This window comes from Gossypium hirsutum, chromosome A06 (genome assembly GCF_007990345.1).
Source record: "Gossypium hirsutum isolate 1008001.06 chromosome A06, Gossypium_hirsutum_v2.1, whole genome shotgun sequence".
NCBI lineage: Eukaryota > Viridiplantae > Streptophyta > Magnoliopsida > Malvales > Malvaceae > Gossypium > Gossypium hirsutum.
The window spans coordinates 2683198-2703062 of NC_053429.1; the positions used below are offsets into that span (position 1 = coordinate 2683198).

General features: G+C 29.6%; 2 protein-coding genes and 1 long non-coding RNA gene across 3 annotated transcripts; 2 read left to right on the forward strand and 1 right to left on the reverse strand.

Moving 5' to 3' along the window:
- The first annotated feature begins 6780 nt into the window (after positions 1–6780).
- On the forward strand, positions 6781–9163 carry LOC107930608 (U-box domain-containing protein 31). Its single transcript, XM_016862283.2, has one exon. The coding sequence runs from the start codon at positions 7404–7406 to the stop codon at positions 8742–8744; it is 1341 nt and encodes a 446-aa protein (XP_016717772.1). The 5' UTR covers positions 6781–7403; the 3' UTR covers positions 8745–9163.
- A 3861-nt stretch (positions 9164–13024) lies between these two features.
- Positions 13025–13887, forward strand: LOC121230296 (uncharacterized). The gene is made up of 2 exons (XR_005928248.1): positions 13025–13278; positions 13568–13887. It is a non-coding gene; the product is annotated as an uncharacterized lncRNA (long non-coding RNA).
- A 1596-nt stretch (positions 13888–15483) lies between these two features.
- On the reverse strand, positions 15484–17080 carry LOC121230690 (uncharacterized). The gene is made up of 4 exons (XM_041115905.1): positions 16865–17080; positions 16372–16625; positions 16037–16098; positions 15484–15501 (listed from the first exon to the last, which is right to left on the reverse strand). Exons 1-4 carry the CDS (start codon positions 17038–17040, stop codon positions 15484–15486), a joined length of 510 nt encoding a protein of 169 aa, XP_040971839.1. The 5' UTR covers positions 17041–17080.
- Positions 17081–19865: the final 2785 nt, after the last annotated feature.

Consider the following 19865-nt stretch of genomic DNA (forward strand, 5'->3'; position numbering starts at 1 on the left):
ACATTTTTTTGGTATAATCACAAATGATCGTATCCGTTTTATAATCTGAACTTAATTTTATTTGAGCGATATTTAAATAAAACCCTCTTAACAGTAATGACTCCAAAATTTAAACTTAATCCAAATATATGTTGTTAATATTTTCATACCTTTTCTCAGGAAGATTTTGCAACCATATCTTGGAAAGTGACTTAGACCTTAGGAAAAGGACAATGTGTCTCTTCTTTGTCCTTTCAATCTTTCTCTACTCACATTATATATAAAGGTAAGGATCCACCAATTAAACTTGAAAAAGATATCAATTAAAGGCTTGATTATTAATATTCAATCCAATCAAATTAGGGTTTACATTTTTTTGTATGAACATCCCTATTAGCAAGATTTATAATTAAAAACTCGACAAGCCATACACACGCATATATATACACTTTCTTTTTCTTTATTTATTTTTAGGGTAAACTAAATTAGTAGTCACCCACATATTAATACATTTCTTTTTTGGTCAATCAATTATGAAAAGTTACAAAATAATCACTTAATTATTAGACTTTTTTTTGTCACAAGTCGTTAAATGCTAACAAAAGGATAACATGTCAACTTTTATAAATTTATACATATCTATTTGTATTTGGACAACTGGTTGTCTAGGTTCTTTCTTTATATAAAACAAAAACTATACTTTTTTAATTAATTTATATATATTTAATTTTTTTTTAATTTATGTTTGCACGTGACATACTGAGAGACTACCACGTGGCACCACCGGATTGGCTAACAATACCACGTCAATACAAACCATCAATGTTAGTAGGAGGTACCAATCTGATTTATGAAATACAAATTCAGGACCAACTAAATCCAGTAAAACACTTAGAGACCAATTAGATGCAAATGAACAAGTTTGAAGATAAATTTTCCAGTTTAAGGCTTTTTAGTATAAGTCTAATTTAACCCATTTGCAAAGGAGAATAGCAAGCTAGGCATTGGGCACTTGGGCTTTGCGCATTATTTCTAAAGGTCCGGAATGAGCCACCCTTAATCCAAGAAGAATACCACGATTAAATTAACTAGTAATTATTTATTTAATTTCGTAAATGAGTGTAAAAGAAATTTTAATTAATCAAAATTAAATAATAATTATTTATTAAATAATGTATAGCATTACAAAGTATAAATAATTTTAATATCATCTTTATTTTTTTAAATAAAATTTCATTGATAATGCATTAAATAATTTCTCCATAAATTAAATCTCAATTTCTAACTTTCTAATTTACATATTTCAATTTTCAATCCCAATTTTAAAAGTTCCTGCATATTCGTGTTATTATTCTATTTTTTATATTATATTTTATGTTATATTTCAATTATTTATTTCTATGTCATATATTCATTCATCTAAAAGTGATAAATAGTGAGTTAAGGGTTTTCAATTAGAACTCAGTGCAAGGGAGAAGGTACGGTAGTTCTCTTTGGTGGCCTAAAGTTTTTTTAATCTATGTTCGAGGTTTATGATTGTCCCTTCTAGTAATATCGTTTATAAGAGTTTGAACATGTGTTCTCCCTTAAGAGTGAGTATAATGTGTCTTATTATTACATTCAATACTTGTTGGTCTAGAGATTGAGTTTTGAATCAAGATCCTCAACATATCCAAAATAAGTTGATTATCGTTCACAAATGAGAACCAAGTATGAAAAATTTAGTGTTTAATTTACGTAAGTTGCTTGTATGGATAAATTTGAGGGATGTTCTCTTAGAGCTCTATACAAATTTAGGGCTAAGCTATAATTTGAGTGCATTTGGTAATCCACTCGATGTGGATGGTGTTATAGTAGGGTAAAACATATTAGCTTATGCAAAAGTTTGTGTTGATATTAATACTAGTTTAGTGATACCTAGAGCCATTAATGTCGTATTGAAGGATAGATCCACTAAGTCTATATTAGGGGATGTTCCATAGCTTCCAAAATGGTGCTTCAAAGGTTGTACCTTTGGGCATGTGGAGTGAAGCAAGGATGTTTGAACTAGGTTGGATCTGTTAGTTAGATTTGTAATTAATTAGAGTATCGATTTGAAAAAAGAAGAAAAAGCTGATTGAACTAGATAGTTGAACAGATTGAATTGGATTTTTAATATTTTTGTATGTTTTATAAATTTTTAATGATTTATTTAATCAAATTAGACATAAATCAAACCACTCAAACCGATAAACCAATGATCTGATCAGTTCGGCTATTGATCTAGTTCTGAAAATCTTGAGAATGATTCATTCTAAAAGGATAAAAGAGGTTGTTAACATGTGGATTCCTAAGGAGAACGCCGTGGACGAAGATGGAGTAGTTTCTTCTAGTTTATTTAAGTTTTACAACATATTTTAAGTATGTCTAAATGGTCCATAAATCATCAAAATCAAAATTTGATCGTTGAAGTTCTAAAAGTCTTACAAACTTGCATTCAAAACAACAAACCTAGCTCACTTGTTTAAACAAGCTTTAGGAAGTTCATGATTTTGAAATTTAATCCCTATATTTTTATTTTTAGGAGTTTAGTCTCTTTATTTTTAAATTTCAAAATTTAAGTCCAACTCTTAACACTGTTAAAAATATTTTGTTAAATTCAGATTTAAAGAACGTCATTTTTTAGTTACATTACTATCAAGTGATTTTTTTTTATTTCAAAATATCACACCAACAAATTTAACAATATTAACAATTAGACTTAAATTTTGAAATCCGAAAAGTAAAAGGACTAAATTCTTAAAAATAAAAACATAAAGACTAAATTCTAAATTTATGAATAGTATAGACACCTATTACATATTTTAACTTAATTTAAAAACCATCCATAAAGTGACGGATATTCACAATTCCCATAGCCACGTGGCTACGAGGAACTAAGCGAACGCAAAGCAAAGAGCGCTAATCGAAGAGGTCAAAACCAAAGACCCGCAAAACATAAAAGCTTAAGGTTAGAACCATTTTTTAATTAAAAATTATAAAAGTTACTATTTATTACATTACTCTATGTCAGCAATAATTTATAATTAATTTCGTAAATTTAAATACATCCCGAAATATTAATTTTTTACGTGTTTTTGTGAGTAAATTTTTTTATAAAAGTCAAATTTTTATTTATAAGGTAATTTCTAAATATAACGTACTATATTTTTAGGTTAATATGTATATCATAAATATGAATTCGCCTATATATGATGACACCTATCCATCAAATATAAACTCATGCAGATGAACTATATTATTTGGGTAATTAAAATAAACATAATTATAATTTTATGTGGCACGTGTACATTAGGATTAGATCGATTGTTGGATTTCATTTCTGGGCCCAATCAAACGTGCACTCCGCTCCTTTGAATTTCAAGTTTGACCAGTAATTTTTTTTTTTAAAAAAAGTAGTATTAAGTTTCGTTTTTAATATTCTTACAACAGAAATAAATGCTCATGTTTGTGAATTTTGAAATTTAATTTTCATTCAAATAAATTTGAAATTCAAATACATTTTTATTTGAATAAATGTCCTAAATACTTTTATTTAATAACTAGAAAAGGGCCATAATTGGTTTAGATATATTTGAATTTATAAAAAAAATTTAAAAATTGAAAATCGAAATTAAATTATTGAGTTATTAGAAAAAATTCAAAAAATAAATTAAAAAATAAGTTCGGTTAAAATACGAGTCAAGTTAAGGTCTCAATTTGACCCGACTAGATCTGCATTTCCATTTTATAATATGTTATAAAAAAATTTATAATACTATAATAATAATATTAAAATAAAAAATCATACTTTTAATTGAAATTCAAAAAGAAAAAAGATAGACACGAACCTAAACATATATATTATTCATTTACAAATTAATCATTGTATACTAGATAAAAAAATAAATTGGATCTTTTTATTAAAAATTATATCCATTTTTACTGTTGATTGTTGGTTATTGTACATCAAATGAGGTATGCGTGACACGGTAAAAATGAGTAAAATTTTTAATAGAAATAATTAATTTACTCTTTAATCTAATATATAATGATTAAATTACTCATTTTTTAAATAAATAAAGTAAAATTTTTTTAAAAAATCAAAAGATTTTGAATGGTTGCTCAACTGTTTTTTTTTTTAAAAAATCAAAATTCATATTTAAAAACAGAATAATTAGAATGGGTGCTCAAAATATTTTGAAAAGGACTGTAACGTAATTAAAACAAAACATAATGGTTTGATTGGTCAACTAAAGTTATATTTGATGAATTATGAAAATTGATAAATACTAAAATGGCATAATGAGTTATTTGGTCCTCTGATTTTTATAAATAAAAAGAAATCATTTTAGCTTTCTTTTTAATTTTTCATTTTTTACCCTTAAACTTATTTTTTTGTCATGTCATCCCAAAATAAATAGAAATGTTAATGTTTTTTTTTTAACTTTGTTGATATTGAATACACGTGGATTACTATTTGAATGATATCTCATCATTTAATTAATTTTTTTAATTTAAAATTTTAAAATATATAAAAATATTTTAAAAATAAAAAATTATTAAATTTATTTTAAATTTTTTAAAATATATTTTTTTTAATCTTTTATACTTTTTAAAAATTAATTAAATGTTTATGTGTTATAGTGGCAATCCACGTGTATGCAATATCAACAAAGTTATAGGGTGATTTGACAAAAAACACAAATTTAAGGGCTAAAAGTGGAAAAAAAATTAAATGGAGGGTTTAAAACGACTTTTTTTTTTGAAAAGTTTGAGGGCCAAAATATTTATTATGCCTATTAAAATTATAAATGAACCTTGATATCATGTGCAATGTCAAATATGAACAATACTTTTGAGCGATTTTATATATGAAAATTTGATTTGATTCAATTTTCACAAAGCACTAACAACATTATCGAATTAATACAATTTTACGTCAATATATTGTATATACAAAAAATTATATGAATCCGATATGAAAATAAATGTATATGTTCATTTTTTAAAATGTGCACAAACTGAATCAAAATCAAATTTTCATATATACATATGAGTCACATATCAACTTTCATGTGTATAATTACATCAAATCAAAGTTCATGTATTAACTTGCACATCGAGTCAAAGTTTATGCATAAAAATAGAAACTCTCTATTAGTTCAAACGTTAAGTACCTTTCAAAAAGGATTTTGTGAGAAATTATTTTATGAAACATCTCATCACATCATTCATAGTCAATTTCCTGATTATTTAATAATATTTTAACAAAATTTTCCATGTCATTAATGTATAATTTTTATTTTTTTACCTCAAACTCGAACAATGAACTTAGAACCCCAAACCCGAATTAAAACTTTCAAGTTCAAGGTTTGAGATTTAGGGTGTATGATTCGGAGTTTGAGATTTAAGATTTAGTGTTCAGAGTAAAAAAAATCATCAAATTTATATGTCAACGACGTGAACAAAAATTATTAAAATGTCATTAAATAATTAAAAAAACTGTAAATGATATAGTGAAAAGGATCCATATAATAATTTATCGAATTTCTTATTTTAAAATTATGAATAAAAAATAAAAAAATTTAGATAAAATTTTATTCCCATTTAATCAAGACTCGATATGACTATTTGATATCAAAAAAATATGAAGTAAAAAATTTAATTATTTAAAAAAAAAAGTGGGGGACATGACGTGAGAATGAGAAGTGGGGTTAGTTTTGTTTGCTTTCTTTATTTAATTTCCCCTATTTTTGAAAATTATTAAATATTTCTGTTGCTTGGCAACATCATTTTCCCCTTTTTGACCACGAGACTGACTGAGGTTGCGTCTTGGATTCTAAATTATCCCCTCCCTTAACAATTTTCCCCTTTTTTTTTTAATTCAAAAAAACTTTTTCTTTTTTTACAAAATTCAAGGCAAAAATATATAAATAATAATAAAACCTCATAAAAATGGGATGTAGCGGTCACTAAAGAGATCAATGCACGTGTGATGCACAGTCACCAAGGGCTAAAATCCACTGCTTCACAGCCCGTCAATCGCCGGTTACCCTCCCTTTTTCCAATAAAATTTTATATTGGTCTAATTTTGCAAACGGTCCTTGTATTATAATTTTTTTGTTGATTAAATCATTTCCTTTTTATTTTTTGATTATTTGTAATTATCTATATTTCAAAATGTATATTTTAAAACTTTTTTTTATTAATTTTATAATATAATTTGATGTTCTTTTTTAAAATTTTGTGGCAAGTGGTTCTCCGTCTCACTCTATGCGTATATCATATATAGGTTTTTTTTTGTCTGATTCTTTATTCGTTGTGTTTTGTATTTATTTGATTATGCATTTTAGTTGATCGAAAATATGTTTATAGTTATATTATTTTTGTCTGATTTAATTGAATAAATTATTAAAAATTTAAAAATAAAAAAACTCAATTCAACCTGTTTTTAACTCGGTTCAATGTGTTTAATCCCTTATTCCAAATCGATATATTGACCAATTTTTGATCCAATCAATATATTCGATTAGTCTAATCCAATTCTAAAAACAAAACTCTAAAGTATATATACATATTTAAAAGATAAACCAAGTCAAATATATAAGATCAAATTAACATAAAAGTAAATAGACTAAAAATTTATTAAACTATAATAAATGGATTAAATTTGTTAACCATACATAATAGAGGGACCTTTTATAAAAATTAACCATTATTAAATAAAATTTTTAAAAATTTTAGTAACCTGACTTGCCCCAAAAAGAAGAGCTGTAAGGAAGACTGTGCTATTTGCTTTGAATTTCTTTTTCTTTTATAAAAAAGAAAAAATCTCTTTCTCCTTTCAACAACTAAAGCATTGTTAAATTCACCCAATTTCCTTTTAATCCCCCCCAAAATTTCATTTCCTACCCTCTGTTCATCAACAAATTTGATGTCTTTGTTTTACCTTTGATTGTTCTTTTACCTCTTTGTCTATTTTTCCCCTTTTCCTTTTAGCTGATCTGGGCATGGGGTTTTGAATGATTTTATCACTTTTTTTTTTAAGAATCTTAAAGAGGAAGTTGAGTTGTAATAGTGAAGAAAGATTGGGTTTTTTTTTTTGTTTTTTACCGTCATTCTTTTGATGATGATGATGGGATTAGTGGTGAAGAACAAGGAAGAGGAAGCTGCCCTTTTGACCAGAGAAAGACATTAGATAAAGCAAAGCAACAATGAAAAGCAAAAGAATGGGGAAGACAAAATGTCCCCTTTGATTGCCATTCAATGAAACACAAAAGGTGTGTTATAAAATAAAAAAAATAAAAACCCTTCCTTCCCTTCTTCATTATCTTTCTTTTTGTGTGAAAAAAAAGGGTCTTTGTTTGTTTGTAGTGTTGTATTTGCAAAAAGGGTATTTCAAAATGCCAATGTATCAACCATCTAGTAGAAGGGAAGTTGATAGTCAAGTTCTAGATCTAGAAACAGCTGTTAAAGATGGTGTTTTAGGTGGTGGTGGTGGTGGTGGTTGTGGTGTAATAGCCACTGGTTTTGGTTCAGAGAAATTGGATCTAAAGCTAATGATTGAAGAGCTTGAACCTATGGATGTACCAATGGTGTTCATATGTCCAATTTCTTTAGAACCAATGCATGATCCTGTTACCCTTTGTACTGGTCAAACTTATGAGAGATCCAATATTCTTAAATGGTTCTCTTTAGGTCATTGTACTTGTCCTACCACTATGCAAGAGCTTTGGGATGATTCAATGACACCAAACAAGACACTCCAACAGTTGATTCATAGTTGGTTTTCTCAAAAGTATTTGGCTATGAAGAAAAGGTCAGAGGATGTACAAGGAAGGGTTAAAGAGATTTTGGAGAATTTGAAGAAAATCAAGGGTCAAGCTAGAGTTCAAGCTTTAAAAGAGCTTAGACAAGTGGTTCAAGTTCATGGGACGGCTAAGAAGACTGTTGTTGAAAATGGAGGTATTGGTTTGATTTCATCTTTGTTAGGGCCTTTTACAACTCATGCTGTTGGTTGTGAGGTAATTGGTGTACTTGTTTACTTGAACCTTGACTTGAATTCCATGTCTGATTTGTTGCAACCAGCTAAAATATCTTTAATGGTGGATATTCTAAATGAAGGGTCTATTGAGACTAAGATAAATTGTACTAGATTGATTGGAATGTTGATAGAAGGGACTGATTTTGCTTCCCAAAATGTTGCAAGTTTGAGTCTTTTAGTCGGATTGTTAAGGCTAGTGAAAGACAAGAAGCATCCAAATGGTGTAGTAGCTGGTTTGAATTTGCTTAAAACCATTTGTTCGCATGAACCTGTTAGGAACTCATTTGTCAATGTTGGTGCAGTTCCTCAATTAGTTGAGTTGATACCTGGTATGAACAATGAATGTTTGGAATTAGTCCTTCATATATTGGAGCTTTTGTCAAGTACACCTGAAGGAAGATTGGCTTTGAAAGATTGTCCGAGTACTATACCAAATGTGGTGAAACTATTAATGAAAGCTTCGGAAAACTGTACTCAGCTCGCGTTATCGATATTGTGGTCCATTTGTAAGTTTGCACCAGAGGAATGTGCTTCACTTGCTGTCGATGCAGGTCTCGCCGCAAAGCTCCTTTTAGTTATACAAAGTGGTTGCAATCCTGTATTGAAGCAACGATCAGCCGAGTTGTTGAAACTATGCAGTCTCAATTACACAACTACAATCTTCATTTCCAAGTGTAAGCTTACAAGAACAATTCAATGAAGGGAAAAAATTTGCAGCTTGTCGATATACACATGACTTCCATGACAAGTGGAGGGTGACAAGCTTTTCCGGGTTTGAAGAACTTGGAATGGAATCAATCGGGGTTTTCCGAGGTACCCTTTACTCTCTTGTGTATACTAATGAATTTTCACTATATAAATTGTTTTCACATGAGGTAGCAACATAATGAGGGGGGTTTTGAACTTACTGAAAAGTTGTGTTAGTTTACCAAAATTCAAAATCTCTTGTATGTAAGCTCAAGTTTTCTGTTGATAAATTTCCAATAATTCTCCAACAAGGTCTGTGATTCAATCTAGTTTTATGTCAATGGTTGCTTTGTTGTTGTTCCAATCTACATGAAGAGAAAATGCAAGTGTAAAACTCATACAAATGAAAAAGCTCAGAAGGGATTCCTTTTAGCAATTGTGTCACTTGTAATTATAGAGCTTCTTAGTTAAAATGTGTTGTATTTACATTCAATGCTCGGATTTTATGCATTATCAGTCAATCAGTCAATCAGATGATATCTCGAAGTCTCCAACATCGAACTATACATAAAAAATGGAAGAAATGAGAGTTAAAACATAGTTTCTTCAACATCAATCAACCTACACGTGATGATCATGTTGTTTTTAGAATGATATTCAATTTCCAAGATGCTTTAAAAATATGTTGTAGGAGATGATGACTACATAGAAACAAAAATAGAATGATTAGTTTCAAGTTTCAAAGACTTGATGAGATCCTTGGGTTTCCCCTTTTTGTTGTCATGAATGCATGCATTCTTGTTTCTCACACTCCTTAAAAGTTAAACTCGATACTTGGTCCCTCATGCACTCAAGGGATTATCTTTTGTCCTACAGTGTCACGTAGCCGATAGTATAATGTTTTGTATAGTTATGCAAATTGGTCGAGTGGCAAAGTTATTGTAGATTAGTTGTAGCCATGAAGTGTTCTATGTGGTTTGGTGGTCTTAGCTAGGGTGCATGGTGGGCTCTATAGATCAACTAAGACAAGGTCTATGAAGGGTCGTCTGCGGACCATTCCATACGAAAGGTTGCTTATGGACCATTCCATGCGAAGAGTCATCCGTGGACTGTTCAATAGCTTATCATGTGTCATGTTCTGGTGTTCTGGTGTAGGTCTAACAAAACCGATGGATCAAAATGGTTCTCGTGCTTATGTGAAACGACAAAGGGTTGAATCTTAGATCATGATAATTCAATAACGAAAAGCATAGGTAGCTTATAGTGGTACGTAAATAACATGGGGGGCACGTAGAAATCCCATGTGAACAAGCAATTAAGGCTAAATTCCAAGGTGATGGATAGTGAGAGCCAAATAGCATGAACGTGTCCCATATGAATTAGCAAGGACCATCCTGCAAGTTGCAAAAATCTATCTTGTCTAAACTAGGAAGGCAAGTGTTGAAAAAATTTTGGTTGAAACTTCATAAAATCTATAAAATCAAATGAAAAAAAAATTGAACCAACCCCAAATAAGCTCGAAATAAAATTTTAGTGGTAAAAAATAATGTACTACTTTGGTATATAAAATTGGTTGAATTGAAAATTAATATCACATCAGTATATTTATATAAATTAATGTTACAAGTTAATTAGAGATCAATTTAATTCGAAAATGACTAAAAATATTTTTTTATAATTTAATAAATATCACTATAAAAGTGTTATATAAAATTTATACAAATAAATCAAGAACTTGAACTTACAGTGTTAACCAAAGCGTTATTTGTTTTTTATATTCTTTTTTCACACACATCATGATTGTATTATAATTTAGTGTTATTAAACCACTCAACTTTTGAATTAACTAAAAACTGATTAAATCAATAAAAAAACTTATTTTAAATCTTTCCTTTTATAAAATTAATAAAAAAAAGTTAGTTTATGAGATGGAAGACTAAATCTTATCCTACTGGAAAAGCAATGTTGAATGGTCGGTTGAAAACGACCATAAATAAATAATTTTAACAATGTTAACGGTTGGACTTAAATTTTGAAATGTAAAAGGATTAAATTTTTAAAAACAAAAGTATAAGAACTAAATTTCAAATTTATAAAAAGTATATGGACTTATATCATATTTTAACCTATGCAAAATTATAATAACTTCAACAATCTATCAACTACTACATCTAATAGTAGATAAATTATTTGGTACGTTGTCAGTGAAATTTTTAGACTCCACAAGTAAGGTCATGGGTTGACAAGTGTACTATAAAGATATAACAATGTATTAAAAAAATAAATATTGTAAAAAAAGAGACACGTGTCAAATTTTTAAGGCTGCTTATGGAATAAAGAAAGGGCGTTGCCAATATACCATGTTGACACCATTTTTTGGATGAAAACGGGGTCAACTCGGATTTTGAAAATAAAACGAAAAATGGGAGTCGCCACCAATCTTTTTTCATGAGGTGTGATCGGGTCACCTCGTAAAATGGTTGTTTTTAATAAACGATTTAGATTTTATTAAAACAACGATTTTTTGTCTACGAAATTCAGAAAAATGGGTTCGGGAGTCGGTTACGCACGAGGAAGGATTAGCACCCTCGATACGCCCAAAATTGGTACCTAGTTGATTAATCAGTGTCTTAGTGTCGAAAATTGAAAATTTGAAGAGTTTTAAAAATACGATCCTTAAAAGAAACTCTGATAACGTGAATTGAAATATAAGATTCTCTTGTTCCGAAGGAATATCACATCCAGCATGTTAGGACACGATACTCTATACCATCGAAACCAAGATCACCTTATAGTTTATTGAAGCCATACTTTGAAGCTTTAAGAGGATATTTGGCTATTTAGTCGAACGAGAAATCGAAACCCAGCACGTTAGGGCACATTTTCTCGATTTTCCAAACGCGAAATATTGCCTCATTTAGAAAATTTTTCTTTTTGATGTTTAGTGTCAATGCTTGACAAGACAATAACGACTACGACAAGGTGAGCAAAGTAAAATGAGTAACAACAGTACAATAGGCAAAATGAAATGACGAGGCGATTACAAAGCATACAAATAAATAAATAGAACTAACATTTTAGAAAAAGCACAAGTGTACATGAATAAATAAACAAACAACAAATAACAATGATGACAATAAATACAATTATGTAAAAATGTATATGCATATATAATTTTAAGCCATAAAATAAGAAATGCATATAAATTATAGAATATGAAAACATAGATAAATATATACATATATAAAAAATCGGTAAGTATTATAAAAATAAAAATGTAAATATGTGTTTATATATATTTACAAATCGTGATAATATAAAATATATGTATGTGAATTATAAAATATGTGAAATATACAAAAAGCATTTTTAAGAATATAAAGAATATATATAAGTATGTATATGATGTAAAATATGCATAAATATATGTAAGTATATAAGAATTATGAAATATGAAAAATATATTTAAGTATGTATAAGTACGTATATCTACATATATATGAATTAAGATGTATGTATTTATGTATATCTATGTATATAAAGATATGAAATATAAAATATAAAAAGTATATATTTATAATAAATGAAAAGTATGTACGTAAATATATATTATAAAAATGTATGAACAATTTGAAATTATGAATATTAAAATATTTAATATAGATAATAATATATAAGATGATAATATATGAATTTAAACCAAATAAATAAACAGAATAAAATAAAAACTTGAGATAAATACTAGTCAATCTAAAATAGTTTAAGATAAAACAATATACAAAAGAAAATCTTAAACAATAAAAGAAACAGTTTTTATAAAATATATGAAAAATTTTAATGCAAAACAATTTCAAATAAATAATAAATATAAAGGCTTAAAACAAACAATGATAAAATAGCATATATAAAAAAGGTTAAACATATTAAGGATGTGGTTGAAACGAAATAAAAAAAACGGGTCTTAAACTGCAAATACATGAAACAGGTGGCTAGGGGGACCTAAATTAATTGCGCTGAGGACATGAGGGATTGATTGTGCAATATTTCCCGTCCCTTATGCGCATCGGTCTGCACAGGACCAAATTAAAACAGGTGCAAAATTATACGGCCAAAATTAAGCGACATAAAACTGTATTGAATGTGCCGCAGAAATGGAGGGACCAAAGGTGAAAAATACCCATCAGGGCAATGATGCACAGTCCTCCAAGCCTTCAAACGGCGCCGTTTAATCATCATAAAAGCAAAAAAAAAACAAAACTCTTTCTGCAATTTCATTTTCTTGCAGAACGCAAGAAAAAAGAAAAAATAAAGGGAAACCCCCTCCTCTGCTAGGGTTCCAAGATTGAAAACCCTGCCGCCGCCATGCCTTTGCTGTCCGGTGATCGGAGCTATGCGAAGAAGGCTCCTATCGGCGCCTTGAAACGCGCTCATGGGATGAGGCCATGGAACGAAGAGACGAGGGGAATGAGAAGAACTTCGGCCCCTCCTTGAACCCACATCCGGCGACGGCGACTCACCATCGACGGCGGGCCTAGGGGCCGATTCAGGTAACCTTCTTTTTTTCTTTTTTTTTTATTACTTTTAAATAGATTTGAAATAAAAGAAAAGAAAACAAAAACAAAAACCATGAAAAAGAGAACGAAGAGAACAAATTTTTTAAAAGAAAAATAACCTTTTTCCAATCTTAGTTCTGTATTTGATTTTTGATGTATCTCTCTTTACAACGAAAAAGAATCCCCCTTCATAATAGTGAGATTTTCGGTTTTTATAACCGAATTATTTTTCCTTTTTTACATTATTTTTCTTTGTTGTTGCGCCTGCTTCTTGGCTTTGCAGGTGACCGTGGCCGACAGTGGTGGGGGTGTCAGACGGTATGGGCGTCGTGGAGGCTGGCGCGGAGCAGAGGCGTGCGAGGGGTTGGGCAGAGGCTGGAGCGGCGCGCCCTAGGCATGCTGCGTTTGGATTTTGGGCTTCCGAGTTTCGGGCCCCGGGCAGATTTTGGGCTTTACATACCAAATACCAAAATGAAATTTATATGTTATGAAATTTGAAATTTTGGTTACGACTTAGGTAGCGATTAAATTTGTTAGCTAAAATGAGAGGGTTGTTTTTTTGTTAATATTATGTGAAAATAATAAAGTGACGGTCTTACGTTACACATATTATAATATGTTTACTGTATAAAATTTTGGAAATAACCTAATTTAACTTAAACGAATTTAATGTTATCATTATGTGGCCAATATTAAAATTTTTAGTTTAATTTTAAATTTTTCCTAAATATATTTAGTTTTCATAATATATTTTTAAGCCCAATATTTATAAATCCATTTATTTTTATATTTTGAGTTTATATAATGTATTGGAATTATCTATAATATATTATTATTAATCTTGATTAATTATCCGATTTCAAACTGAATTAAAGGATAATAAAAAATTTTAAAAACTTTTAATCGACCTCAATCGAATCAGATTTGGTGGCCAACCGACTAATCAAATTAATTCGATTAGAACTGAAAAATATACACCCCTACAAATCTATCTTCTTATTTTTCGTTTGCCATTGAGTTGATGCTAGACATTTGTAAGCTGCGAAGGTAAAAGCTTTCCCATATACACATATCATTCCCACAATTTCATTTAGGGGTATAATGCCAATATATGCAAGTGTTGAAAGTTTTAGCAATCTCTCCAATTCGCCCCCAAGTCCAATTTTCCTCATTGTTGGTCATTTTTTTCACCATAACAACATTGTCACCCTCCATGTTGCCAATATTATAAGGTTGCAATGGGCCTAATTCCGGTATTATATGTCATCCTAAATCTAATTCTTGTTTCGTTACTTATTAATTAATATATACTTTCTTTCAGTTTATCATACTTCTTCGTAAGCGATCTTTAAAAGTAGGTGAAAAAATTAGTTACTTTGCCTCTTAAATCAAATTGTTTGTCTAAATACGTGTTCAGACAAGAGATTGAACAAACAACAAAATCAAAACACACACAAAAAAAAGAGAAATTTACACATAATCATTTGTTAATGTAGTTGTTCAGTAAATAATTTCATTCCACAAATGATTCAATCACTTATTGCGATCAGAATATCTGACTTACAAAGGTTCAATCTCTTGCAAAGAATTCCTATTAATCTAATGCGAAAGTACAATGGAAAATAACAAAGATAAACTTAATTAAATCAGCATAGCATTCTCTTAACCAATGCATCTTCACATATGTATTAGCTGCCTATTTATAAGCTTACTATGACAGTCTATTCGATTAGCATACTCCAAGATAAACTCTGATAATAAAAATAAATAGCATTTAATCTTATCTTAAAATAAAGTAAACTTTCTCTCGTGATTAGATCAATAACCCATTTATAGGAGAAACTATAAATTTTGGACACTCATCTATCGAAGTTTAAATTATGATTTATTAGTTGGATGTTTATCTTTTTAAAAATTAAGGGTCTGTTTGTTTGCCAGTAAAATGTTTTCCCGGAAAATGATTTCTGGAAAATGATTTACTGAAAATATTTTCTAGTGTTTGGATGAAGTTGTGAAAAATATTTTCTGTTGTTTGACAGATTTCCTGAAAATATTTTCCGTAAAAGTTATTTTTACATATATTAATAAATTTATATACATATTAATAAATTTTTATATTTTAAATTGTTTTCACATATATTGCAATGATTTATTTATAAATAAATAAATTAAATTAAATATATAATAAATACTCAATTATTAAGCTACAACATTAACCTTCATAAATTGAAAACAACCAAAGTCAGATAAATTATTTGTAATTGTGTAAAAAAAATAAAAAAACAAGGATTGAATAATTATAAATTAGCTTCCAAACCACAATTAATACTAGAAATTAATAATATTATCCAAATGCATAATTAGTAGTACGCCACATAATAACAACATTGTCCAAGTGCATAACTAAATATTACACCACATAAAAGTATCAATATCTTCAACCTTGAGAAAATTTTTGAAGCCAAATTTTTTTATGCTTCTTATTTTTAACTAAAAAAGCTTTGGCCTCGGATTCATGACTCACTAAATAATCAAACACAGAACACAAGAAGTCATCATGAAATCCTTCTTCCTCCATCGACATCACTTGTTCGTAAAGCTGTGGTGTCTTATCCGCGGTAAATTGTTCCAAAGCATTAGCAATTTTGCCAAGTTGTTCACCCACAAGTTTAACTTGTTCATCAACGACACTTTCTTGAACATTTTTTCTTTTACGTTTAGATGTGCCAGATGAAGATACATTTGTTCTTACCTCTTCATCCTCTTCATTGTAGCAGTCTAGAGGCACTAAATCTTGGTTACCATCATCCAAATCTATGTCAGCAAATGTTCTGGCAAAACTCCCTGTTGCCATATCTTTGCCAACAACCAAAGCCATTTCATCATAATGATCAATGCTTTTATTCAAAAACGGTTCATACTTCTTGTGTGCCTGTTGGATATTATACACAATTAGAATAACAAGTATAAAACAATTGAAATATACTTAACATATATATACATATATTACCATCACTGCTGCATCATATGTCGCTCTATCACATGTGATCATTTTCATGTTATCATCCCATCCAAAACCACTTTCACCTCGAATTTTGCATATAATTTGCCATTGGGCTTTTACAGTCCTCAAATGATTTTCCACATGCTTTGCATCGCATTGGACTTGGAATCTTTCAGAAATAGCTTCAACAACTCGTTTAATAGAAACTGTTTTGAAAGTATTAGAAGGCTTATTTCCTTTTTGGGCCTCCTCTGCTAGAATTTCAAGAAAAACATGTTCCATCGGTTTTGTCCGCCTGAATTTCTTGGAGGTCCCTTCTTTGTTGCCCTTACCCATTCTACATTAATAATTGTCATTGTCAATCATTTCGATATCCAACAAGCTTAAAACATAATAAATGCAATATCTAACAAGCTTAACATAATCAATATCTGACAAATTCAAGACATAATAATTTCAAAATCCAACAAACTAAAATTTTAATATCATTATCCAACAAACATTAACAAAAAAAGAACAATTTTAATACTAAAACATACATAACATAGAAACAACAAACCTAAGACCTAAGCCTACCTAATATTTCTAGCCATATAATCAGTCCACATAGTTTGTGCAATTTCGTCTCTCTTAGCAGACCATTCTCTTGCTTCTTCTCTTTCTTCTCGCTCCGTAAGAGTTGGTATTATCAAATCAGACTCAGACTCCTCATATAATCCTTGATTAAGTAAATCATTAAGATCAACTCCCATGATATGATTATGAATGATACAACAAACCAAAACTATATCTACTTGAGTTTGAAAATTCCAAAATGGTTCAGCAACTAATACACGAAACCGTTTCTTCAAAATCCCCAAAACACATTCAATAGTGATTCGCAATGATGAATGTCGAAGATTAAAGAGTTCCTTTGTATTTTCAGGCCCTTGAGCACAAAACTCTTTTAAATGATATCGGACACCACGATATGGGGTAATAAATCCATTTCGCATGCCATATCCAGCATCAACAAGATAATATTTGCCTACAATTTCACAAAACATAATTAATACTAATAAATTATGAGCTTATTAGAACTATTTGGTATTTAATGATAATTATTACCTTTTGGAATTCTTAATCCTCTTGGGCGTGAAAGTGCATCACTTAAAATACGAGAATCATGTGCACTACCTTCCGAACCAGCTAGAACATAGGAAAATTTCAAATCAAATGTAATGGCAGTGAATACATTTTGTGTTGTCCCCCCTTTACGGTTACGAAATCTTCCTTCAATGCTAGGTGGAACGGATGCACGAACATGAGTTCCATCTAATGCTCCAATACAATCTTTAAAATAAGGATAAAACCTTCGATTGTTTCTGATTTCACTAGGAGTTGACTCATCAGGTGATCTAATAACTAGTTTATACAATTTCAAAATAGCTCTCAATACAATCCTAAAGTAACGGTGAACTGTCTCAGTTGATCTATAATATTTAGATCCAATCATTCGAAACCTTACATTATGACTAATTATATGCAAAAATATCAGTACTTGCTCCCTTATATTCACAGATTTAGTTGATTGTAATAAATTATTCCTACTAAGAATATCACACAAATTAAAAAAGGCAATCGGTCTCATCCTTATCATATTAATACAATATTGGTCACCACTATATAAAATACTATTAATATAATTTTTTTTTCATAATCTCGATTCAAATGAGGGTGAGAAGTAATTTCCATCCTAGTTTTTAATTTTTTTAATCTAAAGAGCCCCAAAAGCTAAAACTGAAGCCACGACTGCAGCAATTACATTTTGATGTTGACTATGATCCATCTACACAAAACAATACGACACAAATATTTGATCACTACAAAAAAGGTGCAAGCTTTTCATAAGATCACATATATGAATAAAGCTACCATGACTAAAGTGCATACATACATATATGAAAATTGATATCTAATACACTAGTAGCTCATGAAGATATCCAAAAGTCAAGACTTTAAAGATATATATTTATTAAAATAATTATAACGACTGAAATTATTTTTTATTAATTAAAAAAGTTGAAAAAAAAAACCTTTAATAACGTCGAATTTTTATTAAATCTATGTTAGTATAGATTATTTTAGGTTAAATTATGGTTACTATTTATTTATTATATTTAAATTTATGAATTAAGAATTAATATTTATATTTTAATTTGATATTATTTTATTATATTATTTTAATTACAGCAAATGATGTATTGTAGTATCCTACCAAATGTATTTTATTCGTAGTTTATTAAATTTCATTATATTGTAGTATCCATCTATCCCAATTCAAAAAACACAGGTCAACATTGGCAAAGGTAAAAAATATTGACAGAAAAACACACAAGTGGTATGGAGAAGAGTCAAATTTGTTGAACATCAGTGTCATTTTCTAAGGTGGTCCAATGGAGTTTTGTTCTCTCACGTGGAGAAAATAAGGTTTGTTAAGTCACAATAAAGTATAATATAAACAGGCATGCAATTTCTTGCATAACCAAAGTGATAAAGAGTAGAAACTTCAGTTGCTCATACAAATGCAAAGAGAATTGAATGATGTCGTCAATGTTATATCTACCTGCTCTTGCTTGAACCAGGAAGCTTTATTAGTGATTCAATGCCAGCTACATGAATAAAATCATAAGTATGTGGGTATGTTGAGAAAGGTTCACACCTGCAAACAGCAATTGAGCTCATCAGGTAACCACAAGTGTTTTCCCTATAAGACTAAGCACATCACAGCACAGTATATAGTTTTCAAAGTTAAACACTGCACAGTACAAAACCATTGCTACAATTGAATAATCCCACAAATAAAGATGAATCAAGAAGACAAGTAACCACAACAATCATTTAAGGAGAAGGTTAAGGATTACACAAGATCTAGTTTGAAAGTTAAACACTGCACAATACAAAACCATTGCTACAATTGAATAATTGCACATCCAACTAAATTACCTAAATCCAAACAAGTACAGTTTTCAAAGTAGGTTCGATCAAACAGGGAATAAGCAGTAGAAGTTTGCTTTGGGCAGAAAGGTGTCAACATGGTATTTCCATGGGGAAGATTGTCACGGATAGTAGATGACAAAACAAAGGCTATTTCGTATATAAAGAAATAGGGATCAAGGCTCAAGGTAAGTACCTAGGTTGAAGATGGCGACTGCTTGCTCGATGCGAATGAATAGCCTACTTTCTTTCGTACCCAGGAGAATGAGAATTTTCCAACTGACCTTCAGAGATGGGAATCAACTTGCCTGCTTCTACGCATTTTCCTTAAGCGCTAGTTCTACTTTCACTGGATTCTAGAAAGGCAGTTAGTTCTTTGACCCCACGAGAGGCAACTCAATAGGAGCTCCTATAGAATCCGAATCTGGCTTTGCTGCTTTCAAGCTTAACTTTTTTTTTCTGGCGTGACTGCTTCTTGTACTTCAAATCTTACCAAAATAAAACCCCTAAAAATCCCCCCCCAAAAAATGGTAACTAAAAAAGAGAATCCATTGGATTTGAGAAATGGTAGAGTTTTACCTTAAGCCAAGACCCGAAAAAA